General features: G+C 44.4%; 2 protein-coding genes across 2 annotated transcripts in view; one reads left to right on the top strand and one right to left on the bottom strand.

Moving 5' to 3' along the window:
- The window catches only part of LOC119433990 (uncharacterized), a 165286-nt gene that overhangs the window by 137038 nt on the left and 2430 nt on the right, over window positions 1-25818 (bottom strand). The window lies entirely within an intron of this gene.
- Window positions 1725-19321, top strand: LOC119433991 (uncharacterized). The gene is made up of 6 exons (XM_037701286.2): window positions 1725-1926; window positions 9568-9879; window positions 13967-14054; window positions 15919-16069; window positions 16862-16941; window positions 18995-19321. Exons 2-6 carry the CDS (start codon window positions 9623-9625, stop codon window positions 19109-19111), a joined length of 693 nt encoding a protein of 230 aa, XP_037557214.1. The 5' UTR covers window positions 1725-1926; window positions 9568-9622; the 3' UTR covers window positions 19112-19321.

The raw sequence follows: 25818 nt of genomic DNA, 5'->3' as shown, positions 1-25818 counted from the left end.
TCTGCACGTATGTGGCGCCTTGAAATCTAGCTTCACCGCAATTAGGGTATTTGTGAGGTGAAGTGCGCAACTGTAAATCTCATTTTGGTTGAAAGTTGAAACGTGGCATGGCAGGGAACGGCAGGAGGGTTAACCAGACACACAGTACGGTTTACTACCAGGAGTTGGGGGACGGGTATAAAGAGTATATATATATATATATATATATATATATATATATATATATATATATATATAACACTAGCTGATCGCAGTTGTAAACATTCACACCGAAATTATAAGGGGCCGTAGAGTTGACTTGAGGATCTTCAGTAACGTTCTCGTTGCTTTCTGTGCCAACGACGCCCAAGGCCATGCTGCAGTGATTTTCGCTTCTGAGAACGGTCCTTGAGTGCGGCCTTCTTTGCTGTCCTAGGCCTAATAAGGCGCACCTGGGGCTGTTGGAAACCCCACGAGGGAGGTGAAGGTCTCGCTGCTGGTGTACGTCTTGACGGAAGGACGTCTTGATGAGTGCTCATAACCTCTGAAAATGCAGTTTGAAGTCTTCGCGAGGGCAAGAGGGCCAGGGTTCATTCGAGAATGAGGAAGAGATGAAGCAATCAACAGCGATGTGTATTGAGATTGGATAATCTCTGGCAAGCACTGCGGTTGCAGAAATTGAAGCACTTCGAGAAAGTTCTAAAAAAAACAAAACAACGTGTGCATTGAAAGTCATAGAAAATAGTGGCTATGGGAGAAAACGCAGCTAAGGGTTGCGAGTTATTTTTGACAACTTGAAATTATTTAATGTACAACCAAAGCTCCGCATACAAGCGTTCTTGTATTTTGCCCTCATCGATATGAAACGTGGGGCCGAAGTTTGTGAAATAACACCTAAATTCCCATTGGCTGCGACGCCAGGAAAGGTGCATGCGTCGACGGAGCAAAGCGGGTGAAAGGGGACACCTGCTGCTTCATTAGCGTGCCAGGTGGGAAGGAAGAGGGCATCACCGCGACGCCACGTCACCCTCGCTCTCGGAAGCCTGTGTTATCCGCGCGTTCCTTGTCCGCGCAAGCTCTCGTCTGCGTTCCAACTGCGCCTCGGTAAGACCATATCAAAGCATGCCAAGCGCGTGTCAACGCGCTCACTTGGCCGCGAGGAGTTCATAACTCGAAGGACCGCTCAGCGGCGTTCAATTGGACTTTAATGCTTTCGCATTCACAACTCATAGGAAGTACTCAGGCGTCCTCGGATGTTTTACATGTCATTCAGCCTTACATGTTATTCAGCCCCATGCCATTCAGCCTTACACACCAAGGGTTGACACATTCAAAATTTAATGTCTTATTAAAAAAAAAAATTGTCGAATGGAACAGACTCAACGCCAACGTGTTCACAGGATGCCACTCCGGAGAAATGTCTCAGCAAAGGCTGGGAATGATTTTTGTGTAAATGCGTTTGGAATCTTTTTTCCCACTCTGTAACAGCCCGTAAGGGCTTGGTTGGTAATAAATAAATAAACATGTTGCCGCAGAACATGATAAATGCAGCAGCCGAGGAAGTCGCTACCCCATATATCTCTACAGCAACCGAGTTATAACAGAACGAAACAGATCCACGTTCAAAACGGCCGCGCGGCGGCCACGTGGGCCCGCGCGCCACCGAATGAGCGCAAACTCGTCTGGCAACCACTTCGGCCCCGAAGCCGTGTGATCCCCTCCCTCCTTCGCGCTCCTCGATTCCCGATCGAAGTCCTGACCAGCGGTTGCCGGGTTGGGCCACGAGGGGGCCCATTGCGCCGTCGGAGTCAGTCAGCCAGCGAGCGAGCAAGCATCGAGCGTGCAGTGACGACGACTACGGCGACATCGCGGCGCAAGCCAGCATGCCAGCCATCTGAGTGGGAATCCAGCAGCACCCTTATCGGGCGGACGCCCTTCGGAGTACCGGTAAGCCGCCCTCTCCACACCGATACACACACAAATACGTAGGGGGGGGGGGGGGGGAGAGAAAGAACCAATCTTCGCATGCGCGTGGCGACAACGCAGCTGGGATTACGGCAATAACCGTTCAGTCTTTTCCGCCCTGTTGAACCCCACCGCCTGCGTGCATGCGAGTATTCGCGCATTTTTGTTTTCCTACGAAGAAGGCGAAAGGGCTAGGAGGGGGACAGGGCTTGTATTAGCTCGCCCCCCTCTGCAGCCTGTGGCGTGAAGAGACGTCGAGAAAAGTTTGGGAGATCCGGTGACGCGCGCACAAACAGCACGATCGAGCCGCGAGATACTATCCGTGCACATATTGAAGACAGACCTAACACGGCGTTGTCCTTCTTTCTGATGTGTGCGTTGACTATTTCGCACTACGTATAAAACCGTGTAGAGACGAGCTCTGCGATCCATTACGTAGAGATACACCGAGGGGTATAGGATTCCGTGTGGTTGGTAGATGCGCGACCTTGACGGTGTGTTTGGCGATTTCGCGACAAGTAGGAGGCTGCGATGCGGGCTTGTTGTTGAATATTGGTATAGCGCACACAAGACGAGGACACTAGAGGAGCACATGAACGCACAGCCACAGCGCTCATAGGCACTTGTCGTGTCCTAGTTTACACTGCACTAGTATTTCAAGCAGGAGGTTCTTCGCATCACGGGGTGGAGGGGTAGGCGCTGTTGTACCGGGTGCAGAACACAAAAATTATTGCGGTGCTGCAAATATCGAATAACGACTGCGAATTATTTGGGCATTGCGCTGTGTGCATTAAACGGCCTCTTCTTAGGTATTCGTGTGCTTGCCACATTCGGCGCATTTTTCGTTGAATGGAGGCGCGACAGAGGCGAGACATATGGATCGCGCTCTGCTGCAACTTGGGCCGTTAGCGACGGTTTGAAAGGTTATAAAGGTAAGCCAGGTCGGGTTCGCTCTACGAAACGACAGTCTTGTGCAGAACAGACAACAAAATACTGCATGCGAGAAACACGGCGCTGCAACTTGCTCCTTTCTCGCTGCCCTAAAAATTGCGCAATTAAATTTATGGTTTCCAGTGTGTAGCGTTTAAATGCAGCCAGACCTGCAGCGCAGTTGTTGCTGCTGTATTTGTTGCTTCAAGTAATGACTCATAACTACGAAGAAGATTGGCCCTAGTGAAGGTAATGAAAAGTGCACGAAACAAAAAGAAATGCAAACAAGGCAGTAAGAAAGTAAACATTGTGTATCATAAGGACAACAGAATGTAAACAAGCCACACCTCGCAGTCGGCAATCCTTTTAGCAAAACCTTCCAAACGCTTCAATCAACTTAATCAGAGCCACTATCAAGGACTTGTGGCTGGTACCCGACTGACAAGCACCAAAGGACAATAGGTTTGATGTCCATTAACTTAAGCCTAGACTGAAGTTCGAAGTTTATTGTAGACGTTTTTAAACAGTATATGTACAATTTAGACGCTTCCCTAGACGCAACAAGACTGTTGAAGGTTCCCGAACGATTCTAATAGCCTGAGAACAATTTCAATTGGAAATATGTGAAACAAGAACTTTTGAAGAATTATTCATAAAATAAGACTATGTACATGGCTGAATATCTAATAGTAAATGATAACTAACAATGCGGGTCCTGCGTTACACATGGTTTCAAGGAAACACAAGAAAAGGCAAACTTCAGATTATCATGAATTGAATTATTATTTTTCAGGAATGAGTGAAGAGTAGGAGCGAGCTTTGTATTACTAGTATAAGGCTATTCCATATTGTAGCTCACGTGAATTTTAAAGTTTGACCGCCGTAATTAGTATTTATCGAACGCAAAAAAAAAAAAAAAAGCGATGACGGGAAGTGCACTCCTTGGTGCGAAGTCACTGACAAAGGAACACTGTCGTTCTGGGCATTATTATTATTATTATTATTATTATTATTATTATTATTATTATTATTATTATTATTATTATTATTATTATTATTATTATTATTATTATTATTATTACTATTATCACTATTATATCACTATTATCACTAAGCTCTGGTTGCTGGTAATTAGGTAAGGGCGATTCTTCCTCGACCGCAAAAACAAGGTAAAGAGATTGGTCCCTGGTCACAGATAAAACTAATGTTGATGACCAAATAGATCAGTTTACAGAGCTTGTTTTGAGCGGTATGCGCCAATACATTCCTCAGTACAGTCCTAGGCACTCTAAATATCCCAATTGGTTCTCATCTGAACTTATAACTGCCCTAAAGCATAAAGATCGCGCGCACCGTAAATCCAGAATTCCTGTGCCTAATGAGTGGAGAGAAGAATTCCGCTTTTTTCGAACTCTCTGCAAACGCCTCTATAAGCGGGATCATGATGCATATATTGCATTCTTGGAGAAGAGCGCCTCCGACCGGCCGGCGGAATTTTGGAAGTATATCCGCAAGCGTACCAGTAATCGCGGAGAGTGTTTTCGCCTGCTCGACTCTGGTGGAGTAGAAGTCCAAGCAGTAGCGGATTGTTTTGCTGCCCATTTCTCTTCCTTATATAAGCCTTCAGGTTTCAACGCTGGTGTCAGTCAGCAGCACACAACGGCTCCTACATCTAGTCCTGTGTTGTTTGATGCAAAGCTGATCATCGAATGCCTTAAGCGCTTGAAGCCTTCCCTATCTTGCGGTCCTGATGGCATCCCTTCCGCAATCTTAAAAGCGTACAGCGGTATATTTGCCCCAGTATTGACATCTATATTTAATAGCTCTCTGAATACTTCCACCTTCCCTCACATGTGGAAAACTGCTCGTGTTTTTCCTGTATTTAAGTCTGGCTGTAAAACCGATGTCTCAAATTATCGCCCGATTTCTCTTCTCTGTGCCACGTCTAAGGTTTTTGAGCTTGCTCTTCACAACGTATTGTCTTGTACTGTGAAGAACACATTGATTCCGAATCAGCATGGATTCCTCACCGGCCGCTCTACTATCACAAATCTCGCAAGCTTCATGACACATATCTCCGCGCCGGTACTTCAGAGGGGGCAAGTAGACACCATATATTGCGACCTCAGTAAAGCTTTTGATGTGGTAAGCCACTCACTGCTTCTCATCAAGCTTACGCACTTTGGTGTTGACTCGTCAATTGTAAATCTATTGCGGAGTTATCTCATTGGTAGATCATGTTTTGTTAACGTCAACGGCCAAACGTCTTCATCGTACATGGTAACCAGTGGCGTTCCTCAAGGATCAGTGTTAGGACCACTCCTTTTTTTAATTTTTATTAATGACGTTCTTTCCGCCATTCGACATTCTTCATTCCTCCTATATGCTGATGACATAAAGATCTTTAAGGCAATTCACACTGTTGATGACTGTCGCATCCTGCAGTCTGACCTGCTTTCTTTTTCTAAATGGTGCACAGATAATAACCTCACCTTGAATGCTGCTAAAACCAAAGTCATGACTTTCACCCGCAAAACTGCAAGCATCTCTTTTTTCTTATTCAGTAGATTCTGTACCATTGTGTAAGGTCCGTGAGATCAATGATCTTGGTGTACTTTTTGATACAACCTTACACTTTTCAGCTCACACTAAACGCGTTGCAATGCGGGGCATGCGCACTCTTGGCTCTGTTTGCAGACTGTCGAGAGAATTCAATTCTCCTACACCGTTCCGCAAGTTGTACACAACAATCTGTCTTCCTCAGCTCGAATACGCGTCGGTCGTCTGGAATGGCATTTCTAGATCCAACAGTGACATTATAGATCGGGTCCAGAAAAAGTTTCTAAGCATATATCATCACCGCTTTGCAAACACGGACTCTGGGCCCTGCTCTAGCACTGTTGGATTATTGCCATTGCCCTTACTTAGCTGCCGCCGTAATCGTGCTGACCTGCTTTTCCTTTTCAAACTCCTGCACGGTATCCTCATGTGCCCCGAACTCCTCAGTTGTATCACATTTCGTATTCCGCGCAAAATCACCAGAGAACACAGACCTTTCCATGTTGCTGCCTGTCACCACCAACACTCAACCGTCCATAGAATACAGAGTCTTTATAACGCCCACTTTCATGACCTTGATATTTTTCACAACTCTCTGTCTTTGTTCTGCTCTCAGCTTTCCGTTGTTGTGTCTTAGTTTCACCATATTGTTCAACTTCCCTTCTCCATTTTATTATGTATGCATTTTGCGCCTTCGGTTACATGTATGTACACTTTTCTTTTCAAGATTGATATTTTTTATTCATTGTTTTTTTTTTTCACTGATACTCCCCTGCTGTATTTCTTTTTCTATGTATACGTGCGCCAGCACCCAGACCTCACGGTTGTTCCTGGGCACGATAAATAAATGATTGATTGATTGATTGATTATTATTATCATTATCACTATTATTATTATTATTATCATTATCATTATTATTATTACTATTACTATCATTATTATTATTACTATTACTATCATTATTATTATTACTATTACTATTACTATTACTATTACTATTACTATTACTATTACTATTATTATTATTATTATTATTATTATTATTATTATTATTATTATTATTATTATTTTACAAGCTGAACATCCTTCTTGTGACATTAAGCTCTGGTTGCTGGTAATTAGGTAAGGGCGATTCTTCCTCGACCGCAAAAACAAGGTAAAATAGAACTGGTGTCCCGTGTATAGACTCCGGCTGCAAATCAACATCAGAAAAGAAAATATGAAGAAAACATTTTCTCTGACATCCTTTACTCTACAGTAAAGTTAGCTGGCGTAGGTTTTCTGCGGCAAAGTTACCTGTCACATACATTGTCTGTGGAAGATGACCATGGAAGAACACCCAAGCTGCATCCTTATATCTTGTGTTCACGTGCGCTTGCAGCCGTCGCTTACGAGTAATCTTATCTCTCCTGTCGCGGTTTACGTTTATCTTCTATTGTGTAGTAGGAGTTGCCTGCTACGTTGACAATAAGGCCATTATCGTATCAGCGATATGAATTATGCTTAAGGTGGCCGGAGGAAGCACAAAAATAACCTAACTGTTGTTGCGCACCTAAGCTTAGTACGGCTCAGTGAGTGCTTACGGCAACGAGACTATAGCAAGGGATGCTTGCGTAGCATCATTACAAAAGACAGCTCTACCGATTCCTGCGATGAATCAATGTAACGTTTTCATTTTACCACATAAGAGTCGTACATACCTCACAAATGTACTTGGGTTTACCTAGGTGCGTTTGTGAGTTTGTTAGTAACTAATACCTATTAAGCCAGCGCAGATATCATAGCATGGCGGCTATGACGTTGTGCTATCGACGAGGTGGCGGGTTCGATTTACAACCAGTGCGAACCCACTGGTACGGCGCCGGCAGGCGAAGACGCTACTTTATAGAAGATTTCTGCACATCCTAAATAATCTGTGAAGGTTCAAACCAATCTGGAGCCTCCTATTGCGGCGTCAATTCGAAATGCCCCAAAGTGCCATTCTTGAGATTTATAGAATGGTTAATTAATTTTTTAATACTTTCTCTTACCCAAACCCTGATGTTCTACGTCTGCTCGACGCAACCAGACCAAGTCAGTTATTTGGCATTTAACAAAATATGCAGATATTTCAGGTAAGCAGCCTATTTTTGCTGTGCACTTGCGTTTCAAGGTGTAGTTCTTTTAGGTAGACTGTTATTTTGATTCTTACATTTTCGCTATAGGGACACCATTAAAAAAAACTATTTGCTCTTCTGATTTTTCTCCCGACGTTTCTACGGTCTGATCGTGAGATGATTAATTGCCTGCCAAAGGGGGCCGCATCACACAGACAATTCAAAGTGAATTTTTAAGAAAGCCATCATCATCATCAGCCGATTTTTATGTCCACTGCAGGACGAAGGCCTCTCCCTCATATAACGTAGAAAGTACTGCGTTATAAATAATTAAAGAAACACTATTAAAATTTTCCGTAGGCAGGATTCGAACACACGACCTCTATAGCACAGAAACCCGATAGTGAAACCATTACGCCACCGATGCATGGACAAGCGAAATCACTGCAATTAGCAACGATTATAAGCGTGCTTGCACAGTCTAATTACCCTCTGCACTACAAAAAGTATAAAGGGCTTTGAATTTTTTTTTCCAATTTAGGCCCAGTTAAAGCGTAATAAACGAAGCCACAGGAGCGTCTGAATCCACAAGTACGAAGTTCAGACAAATCCATGCACTTCCCATCATTCCCATGGTGGGTGAACGATCGACGCTCCCGAGTTCCCTCTAGTAATTGCAGGAAACTCTGAGGCACAGACATCGACCGTCAACCGGGAAATCCGTGACCTTAGTCACCGGTCCCGCGACGGTTTCGCATGCGCGATAACAGCAGCGAGCCTGCGGCCCCAAGAAACTTCTGGTCACGTGCCTTATCATTCTACCACGTCGGAACAAAAAGCTTTATTTTTTAAGTTGTTCGTATGTACAATAAGTTTCGTTTTACGTTTTCAGATAAAAGATACGCTCCTAATGCCTCATGACTAATACTTATGATTTTTCATATAACTAACGGCAAACTTAGATAAAGTACATACAGAAGAAAAGTGTTCAAAATTTGCGGGCTTCTGTTTTACAGTAAAACACGTTGTGGGGCTAGTTGGTGCATAGCTTTCAAAAGATGAAGCGCCAACAGTGACAGCACACTAAGAAGGAACAAAGACAGGACAAGGCGCTTGTCCTGACAGGAAGCGCCTTATTGTCCTGTCTTTGTTCCTTCTTAGTGTGCTTTCAGTGTTGGCGCTTCATCTTTTAAAATTCTGTTTTACCCCACGCCTACTACTCGTCCTTGTCTTTTTTTCTGGATAAATTTAGCGGGATATCACCGTCGCAGAACCAGAAGCCGATCAGGGCCTATGTTTGTGAACAGTGAGACGTCACCTTAATTCCGCGCTCACGAGATTGGACTGTCATGCTTCGCAAGCCCAAACATTTTAATTTCCTGACGTGACGCAATTGAGTGAAAACAATGGCCAGATGAACGAATGGCTTATAGCCGACGATCGATTAGGAATTGAAACAAAAGCATCCAAGCCACGGCCGTCGGCTTTCCAGCTGTGATGGCGCTGCGTTTATCGCCTTCTGCTGCTCAGATGCGAGGTTGTGGCACCGATTAACGAGGAGGTAATGTTCAACGAGAGAGAGAGAAAAAAAAAAGAAAAAACGGTGTTAGTGTAATTTCACCTTCACTGAAGCTGCAAAAGCTCCCTCCGCGGTGGCGCATTCGTTATTTATAACACTAGATTGTTAATCTGGCGCGTCTTTATTTTTGTCTCTACTATTCTTTTATTGATTTGTACCAAATTTTGAGAGAGAGAGAGAGAGGCTCTGTAATGAAACCTAGGCAGATCGGCTCGGCCTAGCCTGCTGTTCCAGATGAACTGAAATGACGTATAAAATGACGCCACACCGAACGCACCACACTTACACAACATACACAATCAGGTACATCGAAAGCTGATCACAGTTATCTCTTTGGTGTGACGCCAGTGTGTCGGAGGAGAGTGAGGCTTCCAGAGTTTCTTGCGCAGAGCGAATAAAAGAAAACAAGAATACAGTCCGTGAATTGTTTAATTAACTAATGCAAACAATACATGCAGGGTCTTCGAGCGGGAGTGTCGCGACACTGCGTGACGTACGGATGAGCCACCGGTGATGGCGACCGACAACGACGACAAGTGCCGTGCGCACGAGCTGTGGGTGCGAGTGACCACTGGCGACGAGGCTTCGTGCGGTAGCTGCAGCGAGAGCACGCAGGACTCCTGGTGGCGCCTGATCCGGCAGCGGTACGGCGACCCTTCGCGGCACCACCACAACCTCGACCACCTGGACCACATGGCCGAGCTGCTGGCAGAGTACGCCGACAACCTGAGCAACCCAAGGGCCGTCGCACTGGCGCTCTTCTTCCAGTAGTGAGTGCAATCGTCATCATCATCATCTTATGATCATCATCATCATCACCACCACCATCAGACTATGGGTGCTACTCTAGATACTGTCAAATTCCGCCACAGTCGAATTCACCGTCTTGTCTATTCTGATTGGCTCACAGGCCTGCTACAGCTTTTCTGGGATTGGCCCAAAACGCTAAAAATAGCGGAGTTCGATAAGGTGACGGAATTTGACGATGTCCTAAATAGCATCACGTCGCTGCGTTGTAATACTCGCCGTATAGACGGCTAATTTAGACTGCAAAGCAGACCGCGGTCATCTTACGTCTTGTTCCAACTGTGATGAAACGGTCAAAGAAGACAGCTTTGAGTAGGCAACATCGAAGTCAAGAACAATACGGGATGTTTTGTTTTTGAAACAAGATAGCGGCCGAGCAGCCGGCCTGAAAGCTCGGCGGAAAATGCGCTTGCGCACGAGGAAGCTAGTCATGCTTTGTTTTTTTTTTTTTTTTTGTTTTTCTTTTGCACCTAAAGGAGGTCATGTCGTGCTTATTTTCGGTTCGGGTGCGCAAAGTGTTGCGATATGCATTTAATGTTTGTCTGTGCTGAGTACGTTTTGTCGGCGCGAGTTTACGTCAAATAGCAAAGACATGTTCCAAATGCATTCCAAGACTTGGGGATAAAAGCTGTCTTCTTAGCAGTCGACGAATACAGGACAGGCTTCAACGCTCGCCACATTTGTAAAACACCCCGTGTCAAATGCAAAACGGAGACTTCTCAAAAAAACGTTCGTGTACTTAGAGTTAGGTGAGCGGTAAAGAATTCCACCTGTTTAAAATTAAGCCGGAGTGCTCCATTACGGGGTCTCTCATGGTCCCATGTTTCTTTATGACGCGGAACATCACGAATCAATCAACTCCGCTACTTTGTCAATTTAGTGGTGGTGTATAATGTTCACCAAAGTCGAAAGGTGGTACTTCTTTATGGTGCCAGCCCAAGCACTATAGCTTACATGTGGCAAGCGCTATTGTCGCGTGTTCTTGTTATTACTAGGAAAAGAATGCACTCGAGCTCCTTTAAGGGTTTGTTAAGCGAGTCACTTGTTCGTCTTAGCATTAGCGGCTTGCTGCATGGGTCTATACGGCTAATGCCGCAAAATTAACCCGGTCTGTGCGGGTTCTCGCCGGCTTTTTGGCTTACACAATACGGTTCCACTATCCTCGTGGGACTACAACTCTAGAAGCTGTTTCGTTATGTCTCGTTTAGTGAGCGATAGAACGCTGAACTTTTGCGAGGAGTACGTGTTCCTTGAGTGTCCCCAAAAGACATCTCGATATTTTCCCACTATGCGTTTAGTGTTAGTTTTCTTCAGGCTTCCAGGCATCGATTGCAGTCGCAAGGTTCTAGTCTGTAGTTATTAAACCCATTTACGGGGCTGTTCTTCGGATCAGGGGAGTGAGGTCATCTTTAACCACTGCAACGTCAACTAGAAGTCACAACCGAAAACGGACAGCGACATTCTGTATAATTTGGCTACACGGCGATAGGAGTAAAGAATGTAGAGACGGGAGAGCAGATGAGGCGGACGGCCAGGCTATATTGTAGACCACTCTAACCATTGTAGCCAAGCGCAACTTGATATTTCGTTTGCTCGAAGTTCACAGAGGAGGAGGGTCGCGGAGACGGAGAATGCGGACGCGAAACATCGCACGAGATGATGGCGCCATCTCCCGATCGTTCGCGTAACCAGGAACCACTTGCTACGGCCTCCGAGATTGCGCGCACAGGTCGCACAATCTTGGAGGCCATCTAATTGCCTTTTTTAACATATAAATTTAGTAAACATTTTGAAACGCCCTCGCGTATGACCGCAAGTTTCCACACAGTTAATTGCCGCAATCTAAACAACACGAAGAGACGTTCACGGGAAAACGGAAATTTGAAGAGAATAATAGCGGTGGTCGGAGAAGGTCTATCTCAATCAAGCTGCAGTCGACATTTCCACACTTGCTCTTGTCGAAGCGTTGGCTCTCCACCCCGAGACATTCCCTGTTCGACTACTACTTGAATAATGTCTACTATGACTACTACTATGTACTTGAAGAGTCTCCTAAAGTATATTATCGAGCGACAAAGGTTAAGAGTCACCCGCCGCGGTGGCTCAGTCAGCTAAGGCGTTGCGCCTGCTGAGCACGAGATCTCGGGATAAAATCCCGGCCGCGGCTGCCGCATTTCGATGGAGGCGAAATGCAAAAATGCCCGTGTGCTTGCGCTGTAGTGCACGTTAAATAACCCCAGGTGGTCAAAATTAATCTAGAGCTCTCCACTATGACGTGCCTCATAATCAGAACTGGTTTTGGCACGTAAAACCCCAGAAAGAAGAACACGCAAGTGACGGCCCCTATCGTCACTCGTCAACTTCCTGTCGCATGCCTAAAGCGTTCTTATCTTCCCATAGGCTGAATATGTGAATCTGCCCCGAGATAGATAGATAGATAGATAGATAGATAGATAGATAGATAGATAGAAGGAGGGGAAAACAAACAGCGTGCGGTTGGCTACCCCACAGTGAGGTAAGGGAAAGCGGGAATAGAAAGAGCATGAATAGAAAAATAAAAGTAGCAAGAGAATGAACCTGCGGACACGGGGGAGGATACACAGGGCGACCTATCAATAGTCACTCAGGCCGGTGTACTTGACCTTCCTTTCTAATGTGTTGTCACTTTTCTACATTTTGCGAGACGACTTTATGTTCACATTTTTTAATGAGATTTGTGTGAACTGTTTCAGTGCATTTACGTCACCTGACTGTGTGACTTAAATGCGAAGCATTTCTTGGCGAACATTTGTCACTCTGAGAGTATCTATCTATCTATCATCCATCTATCATCCATCTATAATCCATCTATAATCCATCTATAATCCATCTATCATCCATCTATCATCCATCTATCATCCATCTATCATCCATCTATCATCCATCTATCATCCATCTATCATCCATCTATCATCCATCTATCATCCATCTATCATCCATCTATCATCCATCTATCATCCATCTATCATCCATCTATCATCCATCTATCATCCATCTATCATCCATCTATCTAACCGCCTACGTGTTGGTGTGCTCATGATCGTTTCGTTAACTTGATAGGTACCAAAATTGGCACAGCATGAGAAGAGTGCATGAGGAATGTAAATAGGTCATGACATGAATGTCATGACATGCGTGTCATGTAAGTCATGAAACAGCCGCCTACTTCTTGGTGCTCTTATGGTGGTTAACTTGTAGGCTCCCCGCATACTGCTTCGCATAACATCGATTCCCACAGGGCGTGGGATCTGCCAGCTTTTTCGTTACCTTTCGTTTGTTAAGTGCTGGTTTGTTATATTTAGTAAATACGTGTTCTGTCAGAAAAGGAGTAGCCGGTGCCGCCTAAGGGCACCCACATATCCTAAATATCACGTATTAAAAGAATGTAAGAAGAGTACTATTTTATGAAAAGCTTTTGGTGCCAGCGACACATGTTCCTACGGTCCGAGTGCCTTTCACTCAGAAAGTGATCGCGAGCCAAGCCGGGGTAAAGTCCCGCTGCGAAGCAACGTACCGCTTATGGAAGGGAGTGACGTTTGCGAGCACTTTCTCCTACCGTAGTGGAATGGCCGATAGCCCGACGTGCGACTTATGTAGGTGCATGCGACGAAACCATTTAACTGCTGTTATGTACACATCTGTCCTCGATACGACGTCCAACGCCTCTATCTTCGATTTGCCCCAGTAGTTGCTTGTTTTTCTTATAACCTCACGTCACGTACCACGCAAGAATGACGAACTGTGACTGACGATGTGTATGCTGTGCTGTGTGCTCTCGCTCTCTCCTCCTCGTCTTACATTCCCCCTCATCCCGCTCCCATGTGTAGGGTAGCAAACCGGTTGCGCTAAACTGGTTTACCTCCCTGCCTGTCCTTCTCCACTCTTTCCTTCCTTCCTTATAACCCCACTGTATCACGTTCTTTGGCGGCGATGTTTCTTTCGCCGAGTCATCGCTTCTCCCACATTGTACGAGTCTCTCACACGAGTCGTCACGTGTTTCCCACAATGCAGCCTCGAGTACGATCCCAAGTCCCAGGATAACGAGGAGCGGTGCATCGAGGCCTTCCGGCGGTTCGCCGAGGAGGCCCGAATACCCACGGTGTGTGACTTTATTTCTGATACCTCAAAGGCCCACGAAGAGGTTTTACATGAGGGGTGCGTGCGTTCATTTTACTTAACATAAGTTAGTTCTTCGGTGATGCGTTTTAAAATGAAGGGGGTTCTCACGAACTGTTGAAGCGGGAAGGCCATTCCAGTTTCCCAGCCCCCTGGAATTGCATTCATGGTCAATAACGTTCCGCGGCGATTTCAGACCTGCGTGACGTAACGGTTAGTGCGACGCCTCGGCGAAGCGACGTCGATGTGCTCGAAAACTATACGACGTGATTGGAACGACGATGATACCTGCGCGCCACTTCATTCGTCACATCCACTTTTTGTGACTTAACTGATGAACGCGCAGCGAAAAGCATGTACAGTCGAACGCCTTTACGACGAAGTAAGTGGGACCCGGAATATCCTTCGTTATACAAGTCACTTCGTTTTAAAGGTCACGTCCCTAAATCGGAACACCAAATAAGGCAAAACAAGCGTGCTGAAACATACTCAACATCAAACATTATTCTGATCATACCAAGATGTTTACTTTGAAGAATCAGATTTTGTGTTCTGCAAGCACATCTTCACGGAGCAATTTACCGCCGCTTATTCGATATTGTTGAGGGCGACAGGGAATCTTTATAGAACAAGGCGAGAGAGCACTCATTTGGAAATCTCGGCAGTGACACAATGAATAGCTTAATATCTCTACAGCCGAATCCTCGTCAGTGTCTTGACGAGACTTGAACCTGGTGCCAATGCAAAGCTACGGGACGCGTGTATCATTTCGCTAAACAGGTAAATTCCTTATAAAAGTCTTCGTGGTAGTGACGCTCACTATACAAGTGTAAGGATAGAGGGCTGGCCGGGCCGTGGTGTTTCCTTCGTTATACCGATCATGTTGTAGTAAAGGCGTTCAATGAAGGGGAGTTCGATTGCATTTAGGAAGTGTTTGATAGAGAATATGGCGTCTGACTTTGTACGGTGCTCGTTTACCGGCATTGGCTAGTAATTCTAGAGTTTTACAGTTACGCGTGCGCGTCGCCGTATACGACAGCGATACATTAATGCAGCAGGGAGCACTGGTGTTTGACGCGATACCTTGTGAAGGTTTGTGTTTAAAATCACACAGCGCCTTCAAACAGGCTGTGGAGCGTGACAGCACTATGAGGGCAGCGTTGTCGCTAGTTTCGATGAACTATATAAAATAACCATCACCTGATTCATCTGATTGGCTCTGATTTACGATCTCTCTCATTGGCTCAATATTCTGTCATTACCAAATTTGATAATTTCCAGAACAGTACCCCGGCAGTTGCATGGTCCAGCCAGCATGGCAATGATAGTGCATTTACTTGCCTAAACTTCGTCCTTCTGGCTGCAAACATATTTGTGACGTTGAAGACTTATCATTTCCAACTAGATATTGCGGTATTGATGCTGTGTCTTGCGAGATTATTAGTTTGAGGGGAGTAAACATATACTTTATTTCCTTCTGAGTTTAAAAAAATGATATATTGCTTCGCAATTTAGGACAATAAAGGCAAATATCGCGTAGCGGACAAAGCCACAGCTACGAAGACCAGACAAATCCATGTACTATAACCATCATTCTCATCGTGGAGCTGACAGATCGCTGAGCCAGATTTCCCTCTAGTAAGTTTAGTAGACAAACTCCGTGGGCCTATTGGGGCCTCCGAGGTAGCGCACGCAGCTCGTGCGAGATCTCAGAGGCCACATATCTGTCCACCTGCTTAAAATGGAACTAAATCGGCCCCTCTCCATGATCTCCTGCTTTTTCCGATGACAGCGGATAAAGAATGAGCACGCCTCTCACGTTGCTGCCTTCCCGCACGCATGCGCAGGACTCGGAGCTGTACCTGTCGGTGACGGAGTTGATCCAGCTGACGAAGTTGCACAGCACGGAGGAACACAAGCAGGAAGGAATGTACGGCCGAGAGGACAAGCACTTCTTCCTCGACTTTGACATGTGCGTGCTGGGGAGCAGCCCCACCGGTGAGTCAACTCTTGAGAACCAACTCACTTCCTCACGTGTACTCACTCACTCACACGTACTACATCAGCGTGAATTGAAATGCGAACGATTCCGAAACTATGCCAACGAGTTGCTCAGTTTCCAGTTTCACCTGAGCTTCTAACAGTGGCTTATTGCAGACTCCGAAACGTACACTTTGGACTACTCCGGGCTTCAAAGCCGGCTACAGAGCGATTGCACGAGATACTTCCATATAATCCCCGCCTTCTCCGTTTCTTTCCACCTCTTCCTCCTACTTCCATGAAATTACGCGTTACTTTCATGTAATTACTTTTAATCTAACTGGTGCTCCGATGTAATTACTTTCCTGTTCACATTTAAATTTATGCTGACGGCATCAACACTCGCTTCCTCGCACTTGTACTTTTAAAATCCCTATCTCATTATCAGGTCCGTCATTTACGCACACACTCTTCATATTCGATCGCTAACGGGCTGTCGCGTTCGCATAAATAGTTACACTCCGCCTTCGTAAGTATGTAGCTTGAACTGGGAGGAAGTACGTCCATGCTATCGAGTAGGGTGTTTCAGCGAACACTCAAATGGCATCCTAATCCACTCCTAATTATAAAGCGCACTTTTATACTTATATTATACGTTAAAACTTTTGCTGTCGCAATTGTGAGCAAAGCCCTTGGGAGCCGAAACGTCTCTCGAGGAAATGTCTGGCTCATCTACGGCGCCGCAGGTTTTTCGTCGATTCTGTAGTGAACTTTCAGACCTCTTTCCTCTCTCTCTTTCGCTTCTTACAGAATACAAAGACTACACGGAAAAGGTGCGCCTGGAGTACAGTTTTGTTCCCGACGCCGTCTACAAGAGCCTTCGGTCAAAGGTAGGTTAGAGGCGGCCGGTGCATGTAATTTCGCGCAGTACGTTGAAGTAGCGAGCCATGAAAACATTTGCCGATTCTAAAGGACGTAAAAATATTTGGCCTTTACTCTATGACGCCCCTGTAGCAAAATGGAGCTCTTGTATCAAAATGAACGGAGCACTGTGAACGTGACCAACATTTCCATTGCTATCATTTCCGTACATTAGTCAATCTATAGATTTTTTTTGTAATCTGCGCTATGAATGATTGCTAATTAAAAGTCAGCAATCGACATTTACCAGATACATAATTATCAAGATCTCAAAAGTCATAAATAGCGCCGTAAAACACCCGAAAGCAGCGTTTCTTAAGTACCAAGTTTTACACAGCAATAATGTGACTATATCTGAGCTAAAGTTTGTACAGTATTTGGTAGTAAATAGCGCTAACACAGAACACACTGTAGTGTCCAATATCTTATTGTTTTATGTTTTCATATTTTACATGTTATCACTGTTTGCTCTGAAGTTTATGCTGGTGGACGTGGCGCCGGGAAAAGCTTATATAGGTAGAGCTTTCACTGGAAACAATCCTATCCACCGTGCTCGAGTACCACAAAGTATCGATATTCAGATCACCCGCAATGCAGATGTGGTCGTCACCAATAAAAACGGGGTAAAACATTTCTAATTCTAGTACAAAACGGCTTATACGCTGTACGATGGCGGGTGGTAGCTGGCCAGCTGATTATGAGGAAATTGCGGATCGTTGATTCTTAAAGCTAGGCAATCAGCATGCGTAAAATTTATATCAAGTTGAGATGCGGAATAGTGGTCGCTTAGAAAAACAGCGATTTCACCACTTCGGCGTTGCGAGCGCGTCATGAAACTGGCACTGTAACCATTAAAAAAATCAACACTGGAACAAGGAATATTAATTTCAGTGACTACAAAGACGTCCACGAATCCAACCGCATCCTTTGCGATAGCCTTAAATTCATACCAATACTTGCACAAGATGCGAATGGTAATATTACCCAAAGAAAATTCTGACCCGCAGTTTCGGCCAAAGCTGGCTTTGAAAGTATCAAAGTTTGGAAATTCAGTGGAAACATTCGGTGTTTATTACGGACTCGTTCATTCAATTTTCTCAACATCCTCTTCACAGTTCACACGAATAAGGTGCGAGGTTTCATCTCTTTTTTGCGAAGAGTTTGCCACCCGTCACCCAGACAAACTCATACTTTTTGGCTTTGGCGGCTGAACGTGCTCGTCAGAAGTGGCGGTTCTCTTTGATAAGGTTATCATTGAAAAAGCAGCTTTGGCAGTAAGTTAGCTTCATAGAGCTGCCGAAGTTTCAAACGCGCCTTAAACCAGCTTTCTCCGATTGCTACTGTCGCAAAGCGAACAAGGACCAGTGAATCGACTCAGACCTCGCTGGAAGGCGGTGTACGGCGGTAACACCGACACTTGAGAAGTGACTCAGTTCCATCTTCTCTGCAAGAGCGCATAGCTCTGCTTCAAGATCATCATTTCGCCGCGCTGGCAAACCATGGATTTCTAGGTTTTTTTTCCCTGCTGTATTGTTCCTACTCATTTTGTTGTGGGCGTAACTGCTTCAGCAATGCCGCCTGTGAGTGAACTGTTGTCTTCAGTTCATGAATTTCTTTGTCTCGAGCCAGCATGGCCTCCTCAGGAGACTTCAACTGTTCTCTTGTTACGTCGTGCTCTTTAGACAAAAAGGTTACTGAATCTTCGAGGTCAAAGACAGTTTTCGATACCTTCATAAAATCAGCATTAAGCAGCAGAGAATCGACCTTAACATGGAGAGCCGGCAGTGATTCCAAGTTCGTTTTTACATCCCTAATTTCGTCTATTAGGGCCAACAGCATTTGGTTTGTGCTACTTTGAGCTAATAATAATAATAATAATAATAATAATAATAATAATAATAATAATAATAATAATAATAATAATAATAATAATAATAATAATAATAATAATAATAATAATAATAATTTCACGTTGGGACAACCTGCGCGCAATAACTGTGCTTTCGCGTCGATATTTCGCAGGTACTGCGGTCTTTCCTGCAAATTCCCAACATCTTCTCGACAGAGCCTTTCCGGAGGAAATACGAGGAGCGTGCAAAGAGCAACATTAGGGACGAAATCGCCGAGCTGGACACGTAATTGCCTGAGCCAAGCAAGATGAAGAAAAGAAGAATGGACATTTTATTGCTGTGCTTTTTCTTGTTTCTTTTTTTCTCTTTTTTTTGTTTGTTGTTGTCGCATTGAGCGAAGGACAAATGCTGCAGTGATACTGCAGAAAATGGTATACAGTGTTAAGTTTTATCGCTGCTGTTGATGGGAGTATTAAAAACAGCGTTAGACTGCTCAAAAGATATTACACAAGGTGGAATAGGGACATGAGTCATCAAGAAGGTTGGTTTTGCGGATGAGAATGCGCTTGTTTCTCACTTCGTGGCGCCGTCAGCGGTGACGCAGACTTCATTTTGCATCTAGAAAGGCAGAACAGACGCAAATGTCGTCCTTTATTACCTGCTATAGCATCGAAGGTTTGGCTGCTGGAGAGCCCACTATGCCAAAATCGTATATAACTGAAAAAAAAAAACGCGTTATCAGTTCTAAGTAATTAGCCATCCCGTTAGCTTGAACATTATGTCCTGTTTTGCTTTGAACGTGGGAATGCCTGTAAACTTCCACATAACACTGCCTATCTTGCCTATTTTTTTTTTTGTTCCAACTTTACCACCGCCTTTATTATCCCTGCGTATACTCAGCGCGGATTATACACTAGTCTCTTGTAAGTCAATGCACGCAACTTTTTTTCTAGTGGTCTTTCTTCTGCCTATAGACTTCTGTGATTTCCTCTATCGTGTTTATCTTTCTTCATGCCTTCTTTGTCTACGTTTATGAGCTAGCCAGCTGTACAAAGGCCATGATCCCTCTAACTCGTAGCAGTAAACCATAACGACGACCCTTTAGGTTGAGTTAGCGAGTCTGGAAAAATAATTTCAAGGTAGGAAACAGGGAGGGGGGGGGGGGGGGGGTTCGTCGCTGCAACGGCACCACTTCTTACTCTATAGGGAGTGTTCACATGTCGTCACGTGCGCCATTTTGTAGCTCTTCTTACAGCTGCCGCATGGCTGTAGATCCGCTACCTAGATCCGCAGAGGCGGATCTAGGTAACGCGCAGATTTTCGCCTGACTGGCTTTGCAACATTATGACGACATCGATGACCGTCAGTGCATATTACCTACATACTCTATGTCATCACCTCGTGTCAGTGCGCGTTCAACGGATCAGCATAATACTTCTGAGCGACCTCTACCAGCTGCCACTAGCATCAGTACACATGCATGTACAGCGTTTTGTCACTCGGAATGCCTTTTGCAAACAACAGGCTCAAAATTGAAACACAAAGATCTTTTGGCTACATTATACGCACACCCAAGCAAGCAAGCGAAAATCTGGCAACTGCGAAAGTTACGTGCACTTGCGGTGCACCAGTGCCAGATCGTGGCAAAAAACCAGGTTTTTTTTTTTGTGAACGGCCACTAAGGATATTGTACTCGTCATTGCGAAAGCAACACTAAGAAAGAACGCAAGAGAAGAAGGAAGGCTGGAAGTACCCAGTGCGTTTACATTTCTAGGTAGCTGCGGTAATTGAGCGACATGTGTATTTTGTGTGATAGGTAAGCGAGTCTGCTTATCTATTTCCTACATTGTAGTACGTGGTGCTCGTGTGTTGCGTGCTTGCAGTAGAAAGCTAACTTGTATAGAAGATACTCGCAAAATGTACGTGTCAGCGCAAGAGATATGATTGCCGTGCGTCGCAGTTGCTGGGGAAGTTCGTTATCGCTTTGTGAACATATAGCCATGAATCCCCCGCTCTTGGGAAATATTGTTGTTACTGCTCACTAATATACAACAGTTATATGCGAGTGCGTTGTGTGTGCGGTGCCTGACATAACTTTGGAGGAAGGAAGAAGAAAACAAAGTTATATTTTGGCCAAGCTGCTTATTAGGAAGCTTTAGCTCGGGAGTTATTATCGGAATACATGGGAACGGAGAAATCTTTTCCTCAGCATCCACTGCGCCAAATTTGATGAGGATTGTCTGTAGTGACTATTGAATGCGACCTTTTTTATTTAGGCCTACTATTTCTTTACAAAAGTGGTTGAAAATTGCAACAAAAGAAAAGAAGAGTATTAGTACAAAGTACGAATTGTCCTTCACGTTTTACGATAGTAACAGAAAAACCAAGCTCCTCAGATGCCCGTATTCTTATCGCAGAAATTTTCAGCTACCTCAGTTACGAACGATATCAAAATTCTGTAAAGTGCACCCTAATAACACATCTAAAGCGAACAAACTCTGCATTATACATGGTTCTCAAATATACCACTAACTTGTGAGTGGTGCTTCAACGCGAATATCAAATTTGTCCGCTTAAGATGCTCTAATAAATAATGTTAAAAACAACTGCGATATCTGTTTTCTGTGCAGAGTTACGGATTTGTAAACTTCGTAGTTGAATTTTTTTGAAACTTGACAATTTTCAGCAATTTTCGCAAGGCGCAACACGTGCAAAATCAGAATGTTGATTCCTACCATTGCATGTATTTATTTTATTCTCTCAAGTGCAACTATTCAAATCGGTCCAGTGGTTGTCTGACGAGAGCATTCCTGCATTTTGCATGTGTTCGAATAGGCCGGAAAATCAGATAAGCTAAAGCTTCCTGATGGGCAGTGCTTGCCTGGTTGCGTCGTAACATACCGGGTTACAACCTGTGTTTTTTCTCAGGAAAGAGGTTTGCTGAATATAGAAAATTTCTGATAATTATGGTCAGATTGCTGTTAGTCGAGGGAATTAAATGAAATGTACCGAACCTCCACAAATTTCCACGAACCCTCCGCAATTGGGCGTACAAATTTTATATATATACATAGAAATGTGTCAAAAGAAATGTGTCAGACCCCGGTATGTCTTAGACGTGGTGCAAAAGCGGTTATCTCTTGCTACTTGTTCAGAGCGCTTATGAAAAAAAAAAAAAAAAAAATGCGGTGCACTCAACTGCTTTCTTACGAAGTCCGCTTGGTAGAAAAAGTGAATATCGTATTTTCGTATAATACCGTAAGGAATAAATAAACAGAAGAGCTTGAGTTGGCGCAATGCTTATACTGAATTTGGTTGCGCCTGTCTGTGGTGAACGTCTTCAGCAAGTGACGTTCTTTTTATATAAACGAGAACATTACGAATCTGTTATAACCAATACAAGTTTCCAGAAAATAAGCTCCGTATAGCGCCGTCGTGCTTATATCCATATTGGTAGAGGGATATCTGACGCGCCGGTGTGTGCATGCCCCTGCAGCACGGCTCTTCTGTCACAATAGAAATGGCTTGGTTTGGTTTAGTTTAGTTTGGTGTTCTTTTAACAATGGCGCTTACACACTATGAACGACTGGCCAGAAATCACGGCCCTTGTTCACAAAGATTGATCTGTTCGTGTTAGCATATACCATGATTTAGGAGATTGTGGGAGAGAGATACGAGAGAAAGGAGAAAGGAAGGGAAGTTAATCAGAACATATAATCCCGTTCGCTACCTTACCTTGGGTGCGGGGGAAGGTAGAAAGATAAGAAGAAAGCGTAGAGAGAAAGACAGCACATACACGATAACATATGGTCACGATCACTGCACTGTATAACAGGACAAGATCACGTGCAACACAGTGAACGCAAATTAAGGCTGCAGCAGTTTGTGCAGGTCTGTCGTCCTGAAATACTGTAGCAGTGCATTGGTCACCATATGCGGCGATGGCTTATGATGTCGGGATTCTAGAACGATGGGCTCTGACAATGGTCTCGGATCAGCGCGAGCGATCGGCTCTGAACGCTGTATCGAGGACAATAACACTGAGCGTGTTCAATGGTCAGGCGTATTATCGAAGGCGGCTGGTCAATAGTGCGGAATATTTACGAGTGAAAAGCTTAGTGAATTCGGCCCCGGATGAAACTGGGAAAGTAGATTTAATCCTGTCTGAAGACCAGGACTCGGTACATCGCCAATCAACACATCTAGCTGCTTCCACCTGCAAACATGTGCGTTTTCAATTAGAAAGCGTCGTTTATCGCGAATGACTAATCAAAGAGGCTTAAAAAAATGGCATAGACTCAGCTGATATAATCGACACCACTTTCTTTTTTGTTTTCCTTTCTTTTTCTTTCCAGCCAAAACATCCGCCGCTCTGTGGTTTTGATAATTGCGTGTGTTTGAAGATTTAAGTATGATAGTCTGGAAGCGTCCGACATTAGGAGCCCTTCTTTATCGAATTTAAGGACTTAGCTTGCAGCTCAAGAGGTAAAATGTGTTTCAGCACATTGTTCATTGGGTTTACCTAGGTTCAGCACAGTAGTTAGCGCTAGGATTGATTGCGTTCAGGTATATTGTTCAAGCTGCTTGCGCTGAACTAACGGGAAAAACGCATTCGATTAATGGTGAATGAAAACTTTAAAACACGTTACTCACAGGCAGCTGTGAACGTATTTATTTATCCGGTCATTATTATGTGGTGTCCAAATCGCCCACACCTCGGACCGTGGATACACCCGTCACTAGCACAAAAAGCGATTCGGGCACTATAGTACACTACTTGAAGTGCACCGGTGTAAGAGACCACTTATATAGTGTCCCTGTGCATCGTCCCACCTGTACTCAGTACTCACTCTCTCCCTCTTTTCCTTTTTCTATTCCCCTTTTCCTTACCCCCAGTGTAGGGCAGCAAACCGGGCACTCGCCTGGTTGACCTCCCTGCCTTTCCTATCTTTGCTCTCTCTCTCTCTCTCTCTCTCGACAGCTTCTTCGCAGTAATGAAATCTATTGTCGAAGGTCATGCTTTTACGTACTGAAAATGCAGGAAACGGGAACAGGTCATGGTCGCCATATTTAGGACGTCACCTATTTATTTTAGAGAACGTAAACGCGTTTTCTGCATGTACCCAATTCGGTTTGATATTTTCCTAAAAATACATAAGAGGCGGGGATTACATGCGTACAATGGTACCACAATGAGGACAAAAGTCTTCACTGTGCGTTATACACGTTCAGACACTCGGCGATATTCGAATAAGAAATTATTTCGGCGTTGTGGCAGTGGAGGCAGCACCAGTATCAAGATGACCGACCAAAGAACGAAGCGGTAAAGGTAGTAGTGTGGCTGTGTGATCGCGTTACCTGCAAAGGATACCGTGGGCTGAGGGAAATACGTGCTGGCGGGGCCAGGACATACTGTACGTGATGGAGAGAGCTGTATTAAAACTTGTGAAAAGGAATTTATAAGCGGGCGCGTTGCGCGGACGAATGTGTGCTTAAACCGGACTGTGCTTCTGAAGATGGCATACCATGGCGCGATGATTTCTGATGGGTAATAGGATTAAGGAATGAAGCTTGCTCCTCGGTTCAGGACAGACGACTGCATTGATGAGAAGACCAGACTGAAGAAGCATATTCATGTTTGGACGTACAAGCGGTGGTATGCTATAGTATCTTGAGGTTGTGGGGGCGTGGTACAGATGGCTTTTTAAGAATTCCAGCGTTCGGTTAGCGGCTGCAGCGCTGTTTGTACCATGAGCGTGCCAGTATAGGTCACTCGATCGCGTGACACGCGGATATTAAAACTCCTTCCTGGCCACGCCTATTCCCACCGATATCCCGCCATAGATGATTTCGTATTTGCCGCTCTCCAAGTGCTTTCAGACAGCTGTCGCCGTCTAATGGGTTATATTGGAACTCTTTCAAGTTCTCTTTTCTAGTTTTTTTTTTCCGCCGCGCGATTTTTCAAGCGTCTCCGGAGTAGGAGTGATGACGAAGTTTCCTACAAAGGTTACGAGAAGGCACTCTCTTAACCATTTTGAACTAAATTCATTGCATTCAAAACAAAATAAGTAATTCTGGTAACTGTTGATAGTATATGTTCTTTTAGCATGGTTATTTTATGCAACTCTAATCCCACAATACCTATCGAAATGTCGTAAAATGATATTAGGTGCTTGAAGTGGTTAAAACCGATATAGAATTTACATGATCTTTACGAAACTACCATTGACAAACTAGTGGCATTCAGTTGAGTCACATGCAAATAATTTTGTCCGCTAGATCAGACGAGGCTAGCATATTTACGTACAACTGCAGCTTCGCCTGCCCGAGCTTTGTGAAACTATTACAGTGAATTCTCACTTGAGTGAACTTCAAGGGACCCAAGGAAACACTTCACTAAACTGAAAGTTTACTAAGCTGAATATTCACTAGAATATGAAACAGCATAGGTGTGAAATGTAATTTATGGAGTTATGGTTTATGGAGCGTGACAGTTACGTTGCTGCTTATATCATTTTGAAAAACATCTGTAATTTTAATTTGCACTGGTGCTCTTAAAGCACAAGAAGTAACAAAGTTGTCCAGAGAGTCTACGTTTCTGTGCGCTTCCTCTGGCACAGCTTGTTGCTGAGACACGAAGTCTTGCAACTTTCCAAAGCATCCTGCAGCCTCAGCCAGAGTTGCAGGATTTGAATCTGCCTCTGCCATTGCATCTTCTTCTTCGCGACGAACAGTGGAAAGAATTTCCAGATCTGATAGTTCAGCACAGGTAACGAGCTCACTGTGACACTGCACATAGCTGGGGAAAGACCTGTCACCAGCTGGATGGTGTTCGTTCAACTGAACTATATTCGCTATTCAGCAATTCGTTTAACTGAAAGGTTTTCGCATATAATGCATAGGGAAACCGCCGGGTATTTTCTAAAAGTTAGTTATTCTGAAATATTCGTTAAACCGACGTTCGTGCAACCGAGAGTTTACTGTATTCAGACAAAA

The sequence above is a fragment of the Dermacentor silvarum genome, chromosome 11 (assembly GCF_013339745.2).
Source record: "Dermacentor silvarum isolate Dsil-2018 chromosome 11, BIME_Dsil_1.4, whole genome shotgun sequence".
NCBI classification, from domain to species: domain Eukaryota; kingdom Metazoa; phylum Arthropoda; class Arachnida; order Ixodida; family Ixodidae; genus Dermacentor; species Dermacentor silvarum.
This window is presented reverse-complemented; position numbering and strand designations above follow the sequence as displayed.